This window comes from Octopus bimaculoides, chromosome 10 (assembly GCF_001194135.2).
Source record: "Octopus bimaculoides isolate UCB-OBI-ISO-001 chromosome 10, ASM119413v2, whole genome shotgun sequence".
NCBI classification, from domain to species: domain Eukaryota; kingdom Metazoa; phylum Mollusca; class Cephalopoda; order Octopoda; family Octopodidae; genus Octopus; species Octopus bimaculoides.
The window spans coordinates 55,451,038-55,459,552 of record NC_068990.1 but is presented as its reverse complement, the minus strand read 5'-3'; the positions used below and the strand labels follow the sequence as shown (position 1 = coordinate 55,459,552).

General features: G+C 36.6%; 1 protein-coding gene across 1 annotated transcript in view; it reads right to left on the bottom strand.

Moving 5' to 3' along the window:
- Positions 1-4,426: 4,426 nt before the first annotated feature.
- LOC106883066 (ATP-binding cassette sub-family F member 3) overlaps positions 4,427-8,515 on the bottom strand; it is a 39,961-nt gene continuing 35,872 nt past the window's right edge. The window contains exons 16-17 of the mRNA XM_052970967.1: positions 8,382-8,512; positions 4,427-4,675 (exon numbers count right to left, since the gene is read on the bottom strand). Coding sequence (XP_052826927.1) covers positions 4,523-4,675; positions 8,382-8,512 — 284 coding nt within the window. The 3' untranslated portion in view covers positions 4,427-4,522. The remainder of the gene's footprint in view (positions 4,676-8,381; positions 8,513-8,515) is intronic.

Below are 8,515 nucleotides of genomic sequence, written 5' to 3'. Positions count from 1 at the left end.
GTGATTCCAGTTTCCTGGACAGTTGTCATCACGGTTGTTTTGTCAGTGTCAATTCTTTTGTACATTGCATGCATGTATCTCACAATTGTACATCACTTTCTTTGATTTTTCGTTATATATATTTGTGCCACATCTTGTGGGTGTTTTCGGTAGCCATCTTGCCTCAGGCGCCACTCCAAATTTCTATTTTCGTGCTTCCGGCACTCGAGGGGGAGCCATGTAGTGACTACTTAATAGCAGACGACATTTCCGGAAAGTTTATCCACGCATGCGCAGGGACTAGTTCCGGAAGGAATACAGGAAGAGTCTCATGCGCATGCGTAGTCATCGACATCCAAGCTTTCGCGCTTCTTTCTCTCTCTTTCTTCGCTGATCTCCATAGAGCCTAGACGTCTAACAGAGCTCCCTCACAACCCAGCACCAGAGCTACACTAATAACCACGAACTTCATTGACGGCGTCTCAGTAACCGAATGCGACGAGCTACCGAATTCCCTCCAAGTGTGAGCCGAATTCCCCTGTAAATAAATATTGTTGTGTTGTTCAGAATCTGCGTTCCGTTGTCTTCTTCAAGAAGTTTAATGTACGGAAGCGGAGTACACCTAATGGTGTATGACCACTTTCCTACAAGAGATAGAAATAACCTTCTTGGCATCTATGTGTACGTAATGGAGCACCCGATAGAGTAAAATTAGATAGCTTGAGAAGAAATTTACGTACTGTGTGCTGTGAAGAGTTACGTGCAAAAGGGGAAACAAGTGTGGAGGTATATCTACAGTATTGTTTCAGTGCAGAATGGTTTCTTTTTCGCATGAATGTAATTCCCGCTAATATGAAAGCACAATCTCGTCAGTCTCCCTTTCTTTGTCGCTTTTCTTCTCTATCTATCTATCTATCTCTTAATGTTTTTTTTTTATCTAATCACTTTTATTGAAACTGATAAAGGTCAGAACTATGTTTGTGACATCAAAAACATATTCATGCTGCGATCGGGTATTAAATAGCATCACACACCTAAACACCGTCTAAAAGCATCATGTAACAAGGTGTAGCAGGACTCGAACTTGCGTTTGCCATGTTGCAGATCTCAAACCACGACATAGCGACGGCTTGATCATATGTGCGGCACTAGATCCCATTGAGGTCCCGGGCTATAGGTAGATACTCTTGGTGTTATCATATGTCTATACAACTAGGCTTACAATAATTAATAATGAATACTAATAAACAATAATTAATAATAAATACTAATAAAAAGAAGTGTGGTGTGATAAGTATAGTGATATTTGTGTATGTGAATGTAAGTGTATATCGGGCTAGGGGTAGTAGAAAGTGCTTGTATTCGAGAGAAGATGGGTGTTGCATAGTTGCTGTAGAGCCCTCCTTAGCTCTTAGGCCCCAGAACAAAGTACCGGCTGGACCCCACTCTCGGAGGCCCTGCTAATTAAAGCAATGAGTAAGTATAACAAATACGGATATATGGAATACGACTGAGTTCGATCCACTGCCATGGCTGTTCCTGAGAGTGGTTCATACAAATGCCGTCAAAAGTAGTTTCGATTTGATTGAACAAGAACGAAGCTGGCTGTTTTCATTTCAGCTCCATCAAAGATACTCAGTGTCATCGAAAAAAAGTCTGATCCATCTTTTAGAACCAGTAAGCTTCTTTATTATAAACAAGAGATCTATGGTGTTCATAATGAGTAATGGTTGCTTTGTTAGGTATTTGTGCATGTTTTCACGAACTGGGTGGCCATTAGAAGATTTTGGCCAACGGAAAAATAACAGTCAACGACGTCGAATTGACTAAATCTACAATTAACTTTCATTCTAAGACCATTAAACGTGATTGCTGACACTGTGTTAGTGTAGACTCATATGCAAACTGTTTTATGCCAGAGTTTACTATACAAGAAGATAGTTTTGCTTAACTCCATCACTTTTGGCATGATCAGCAAATTTACGTTTGGATGAGTTCTCAAAATTATTTCTGAGATCCTTCAGAGAAACTAAGGATTTTATGTTTTTTTTTGTTTTTTGTTTTTTTATCGGCGTAATGATCTGTGCCCCTATTATATTTCTACGTTGATTTCATTGTATATCCTAGGAAAGGTATTATCATTTGATTTTTTTAATACAGTATGGAAGAGGATCATGACAGTTTTCTATTAAATTTAATTAATGTTTACTACTTTGCAGGTTAGTAACATAAGCAAAAAAAATTAGAATTTTATTCCTAATCATTTTTGTCTTTCATATCATAGTGCCATAAATACGCACAATGGGTATACGAGGGTGAGCCGAAAAGTTCATAGGCTCACTATGAAAGAGTGATGCTAGAGCTGTAAAATCTTGCATGCATTAATTTTAACACTTCTTATGAACAACTTCATTGTTTTTGTTTTGTTTTTTGTTTTTTTTTGGGGGGGGGGCAGGTAAACTGATATCTCACTGTTCAAAGTACATTTCAAAAGTAACTAATAATGACTTCTCTTGAAAATGGACAAAATTTGGCATTTTGGTGTTATAGAGGTACCTGCAGAAACGAGTTTAGCTCCCCCAGAACATTTATACTGACATGGTTGCCGCTTCAATTTTATCAACAGTGCAAAAGTGGACAGCTGAACTTAGATGACCCAACTTCTGAACATCCTGCAACTGTCATTACCAAAGAAAACATTGATCGTATTCACCACATGGTGATGGATGATAGTTAATTGACTACAAACCAAATAGCCAATGCTATTAGTATATGCTGTGAGAGAGTTGAGAATATTCTGCACAATGAACTTGGCATGACGAAGATTTCTGTTCAGTGGGTGCCACGTCTTCTGACACCTAATCAAAACGCATCAGGCTGATTACATCATTGTTTCAGGTAGATCCAGCTGGTTTCCTTGTACATTTCCTAAGTCAGGATGAGTGTTGGGTTCATCACTTTGAGCCAGTGACAAGCAGACAATCCATGCAGTGGAAACCACCACCCCTCCTCACCTGCTCCAAAGAAAACCATAGCATTGTGTTTATTGACTATCTTTAAAAGAGTCACACCATCATTGGAGAGTACCATGCCAAATTACTGAGGCAGTTATGAAAGGCTATCAAGGCCAAACGTCCAGGAAAACTGATGAAGGGAGTCTTATTTCATCAGGACACTGCTTCAGCTCACAAATCCTTGGTTTCAGTGGCTGCCATGTGTGATTATGGCTTTGAACAGGTTGATCACCCTCCCTATTCTCCTAATTTGACCCATCTAACTATCATCTGTTCCCCAACAAAAATAAAAATCACTTTGGTCACGACCAGCCTGTGGACCTTTCAGCCAACCCTTGTAACTGACCAGTTTACTGGGCTGGACTCAAATTTTCTCAGGTCTAAATGAATATGCTACCTTTTTGCTAGACTTTTAGCAAGCCCAATCTCATAGTCACTCTGTCTCAGAATATATATATGTGTGTGTGTGTAGTCTAACAGTGGCCTACCCTTGGCCAGGGCCTGTGGATCTTCTCCAGCACCCTCTACACAACCTGGGAGAACCAGTACCCATCCCTGCTGCTGTTAAGTATTACTGGAACTTTGGTTGCCATGAATAGACTTGGGGTGAATACTGAAGTGGTTTCCCATTGCCTTCTCCAGGCAGGTGAGATTTGAACTCAGAATGTAGTGAGCCAGAAAATATATCATAAAGCATCTCTGCTGAAGTGCCAATGATTTTGCCACCCTCCCACTCACAGAATAACGTGAAATGAAGTGTTTGTATTTAAAATATATTGACTTGTGAAAGCAATGGGCAAAGAATTGCAATGAATCAAGTGTACACAATATTTTTAGGCACACAGGGTGAATTTTTCAGATGAAAATTTGCAGATAAAAAAGGTATACACTAAGACAAATCTAAAGGGCCAAAAATTCCATATGAAGTGTAGCAGAATTTAGAAAGATAATGATGATGTTTGAATGTTTACACTACTTGTTTACAATATATACTATGTCAATATATACTATTATACTAAGACGGCGAGCTGGCAGAAATGTTAGCACGCCGGGCAAAATGCTTAGCAGTATTTCGTCTGTCTTTTCATTCTGAGTTCAAATTCTGCCGAGGTCGACTTTGTCTTTCATCCTTTCAAGGTCGATAAATTAAGTACCAGTTGCGTAATGGGGTTGATCTAATCGACTGGGGCCCCTCCCCAAAAATTTCGGGCTTTGTCCCTAGAGTAGAAAAGAATAAATACTATGTCGACTTGTATGCTGGAAAATATGGCATTTCACTGACATTAATAGACACACATACACTGGATTATAGCTGCAACTAAGATAGAAAGGCTTGAATAGAGAAGTATTTTTTCACAAACATTTTAATTTATGTATCTATTTTTATTTGTCAAATTTTTTTTGTTTATCTAAAAATAACAACAAAAACAGAATGCATTTAGATGTAATTTTATTGAAAATCAGGAAAATAGATATACAAAGAATCCTAATTTTCCCAGATAACTAATTTATGAGGTAAGAGACTGTTGTCATAGAGTAGCTTGCAGTTCTTGCTCAACAATCTGCTTGTACTCATCAAAGCCGCCTTCCAAACTTTTCACAGTTCCTCCTTGAACTACCCATAGTTCATTGCAAATAACTCGAATAAGTCTTTCGTCGTGAGATACTAAAATGACACCACCCTGTAAAAAGACAAAGAAGAAAAATGATAGACAACTGTTTTTGTAAATTAATAACAAAAGTAATATTTTTAAATACTGTATTACTTAAAATTCCATCCCTCGATCTTCTCTGCCCACAATTCCTGGAAGGGTCATGGGAATAGAGTTCTTGTGTACCTTCTGCATAGGATCCTATTAGAAGCAATTGGATTCCCAAGCATGACCAACTGAAACTATGGATAGTATTCAACCATCACATTCTTGATCTACCTCTGGGTTTCCAACCAGTTGCCTTGGCTTGAGGAATCCATCTTGCAATTCTTTCCTGCAACATTCTAATCACATATCCACAGTACCAGTGCTGTGAGCCCACCCCACTTTAATGCAAAGGGGAGAGACTCTCAGATCTCTGAGCTACTTAAAATTAATTTTTAGAAATCAATATTTAACAACACAAATTAATATTTGCTCTTACCACATACATTTCTATTGCTGAAGACTAGGTTTTTCAGATTCACTTATGCCTCATTTCAGTTACATAACCTATCCAAAACTCCAGTTTCCATAGCAATAAGCAGACGGAAAACAATTCTTCCTTTAGATATAAAGCAATTTTCATTGGAGGAACTGAACTCAGCACTAAAAGTTACCAAAATACTAGTCAGTTCTGTAACACAGTGGACTTGGCCCACAAAAGTTAGGGTCCTTGGCCACAGACAACGAAAGATTCTGACCAATTCTTTGTCTATTGTTCACTACCTTACTAACAATATCATCTATGCTCTCACATTCCAGGCAATAACATTTAATTCCTTTCAGATATTCCTTTAAAAAATGAAATTATTTTCTTTTGGTGGTATCAGAATAGGAAATTCTTAACATCAATACATGAACAGTGATTGACCTGTTGGAAATCAATAACCAACCATGCTATATTTTTTAACTGCTATATAAAATAAATAAATGATATAAATTATATACTGTTGGTGATATATATTGGTGTAAGATGTAAATATTGACAAAAAATAAAATCCAATTAAACGCATGCACAGATAGGAATACATTCATTCCAAAGATAGACAAGATGGAATAGACACTACAAGGTCAGGGAGAAGAAGCATGAAAAACAGATAGTCATTGAAGAAGTCACAGAATGTGTAACAAAAGAACTGACAAATAAACAACAGCTAATAATAATAATAATAATAATAATAATAATAATAATAATAATAAAGTAAAGATAAAATAAATAGTGCATATGTTTAGTGGCAAAATGACTGTCCCAAAATATAACAAATTAAACTAGTGCTTTTGAACAAAACCCCTAATGGGTGTATTCTTGAACCAAGTTGCACAGGCGCTCTCTCATCACTCTCACTATCAGCATAAATGCAGTGAACTAATGATTGTCTCATTGGAAACCTACAAAACGATGATAGGTATCAACTACCTTAATTGTTTACTTAGTTTCCATTCTTTCAAACAGATAATTTCGTTTATATAAATTATTTACCAGCATATCAAAGGTTATCTATCTTAAACTGCTAAATAAGAAAGGGAAACAAAATATAATATGCTAGTCACCACAGACAAATCAAAAAGAAAACAGACTTGCAACCTGTTACAAATAATAGCTAAGCAAACAAAGCTAACTGAGAACACTGTTTAGTAATTGAGTTCTTTTGTCTGGGCACCAGTTTCTGTACATTTATTTACGTTATTCATTTTATCATATGCTGGTATAGGATACACAAGTAAAAAGAAAATGTACTGACATAAGACAAAGGTTGAAGGGAGATAAGAAAGAGAGTGAATGTAGGTTAGGGTGTGAGAGGATAGATATGGCCAGTTTGAATATAAAACATGTAAAATATCTGGGCCAGATATGGGTTAAACTAGAACTGTCTAGAACCATTTCTTGACAGAATAGAAAAAATTACCAAACATCTGTCTAATTAAAGACTAAAAAGGGATGATAGCAATTATCAAACAACCCATTCAGACAAATCATCCTGATAAAGATTTGAGTATGTCTCCAGTGTGCAATTTGCTCTTTATGTTAACATGCATCCATAAATAAATAAACATGGTGGAGTAAAAAAAAATCATTTCAAATATCTATGAATACTTGCAAGTTTTTGTTTTTGTTTTTTCGTTCAAAATGCTCATACAGTCAACTTTTTAACAAGTTTATATCTAATTTACTCCTCCTCCAAAAAATTTTCAAAAAATTTCTTTTATATATAGCTCCTCTATGCTGTAGGGCAGAGAAATACTAAGATATTATCATGTCACAACTACTGGGCATCATAACTGAATGTGCTTGTGTTTATATTTCTTACTTTTCCTAAATATTAATGTCCACATTTTATTTATTTATTTGTTTAATCCTTTAGTATTCAGATTATTCTATCAAATGTAATACTTATTAATTCACATTGTTTTGAATTAATCAAGCATTATTTTGCCGCTTTGTGATTTTGATGATGATGACCATCATCATCATCATTGCTTAATGTCCGCCTTCCATGCTAGCATAGGTGAGACAGTTTAACAGGAGCCAGCCAGGCAGAAGCCTGCACCAGACTTCTGCAACTGTTTTGGCAGGATTTTTACTGCTGGGTGCCCTTCCTAACACAAACCACCTAACAGGGTGGACATGTGATTGTTTAGTTTTAGAATGACATTATAAGGTGGATGGAACTTTAAATACTCTAGCGTTCAGATTGTTTGGCCAAATGTAATGCTTATTTATTCACATTGTTTTGAACTAATCAGGCATTATCTTGTAGCTTTGAATTCATCAAGCATTATCTTGTCACTAAAATTTTGATGATGTGATTGTTTATTTTTAGAATGACAAAATAGTGAGAAAGGATCTACAAACATTGGGACTCAGAGGGGATGATGGGGGAACCAAGATTCCTGGCAGTTTGCTGTGCTTGAAAAGACACGTCTAGCTAAGTAAAAGCGTGTTTGCCCTTAATACAGGCTCGTCCCTTGCTCTCCAGCCAAGCATCCCTAATCTTGTGGGCTTAGAAGTGCTGGTGTCATGTAAAAAGCACCCATGCTAGTGCTGTGTAAAAGCACCCAGTACACTCTGTAAAGTGATTGGCATTAAGAAGGGCATCCAGCTGTAGGAACCATGCTAAAACAGACATGGAGCCTGAACAGCCCTTCAGCTGGTTAGCTTCTGTCAAACCATCCAACCCATGCAAGCATGGAAAATGGACATTAAATGATGATTAAGATGATGAATGACATTATAGGGTAGATGGGAGAAGTCAGATCTGGCCAGTTTGAATATAAAACATGTAAAATAATTTGGCTAAAGATGGCCGGTTTAAATGTTAAAGGGTTAATTCACCCACTGGAAGACTGATCAAGTAAATTGTTATACATTAATTCACATATTCAAAGAGCAAAGATAGACCAGATGAAACATGATAAAAACATTAAACTTCCAACTAAAAGGGAATGTTTACAGTTTGTAACTGTTATTGTCAGGGAAGGTAAGATTGGTACAATTAACCTGCTAACATTGTCATCCAACTCTGTCCAGTAAGACTTTGCAGGGTTTGATGAGACATAACTGGTCTTTTCCTGACAACTGAATGCAAGAATATTCAAGAATACGTCACTTTGGAAACCATATACTTTATCTGAAACGAACAATCATTTCACTCATTTCTGCACTCAAAACAATAATATCAAAGTGAGAACTTACTTTAAATTTTTGAAGAGCTTTTCCTAAAGCTTCTATTGTTTCTACATCAAGGTGATTTGTAGGTTCATCAAGAATGAAGAAGTTGGGGCTGTGAAAAAAAAGAATATATGTAAGTATGTATGCATATTTGTGGC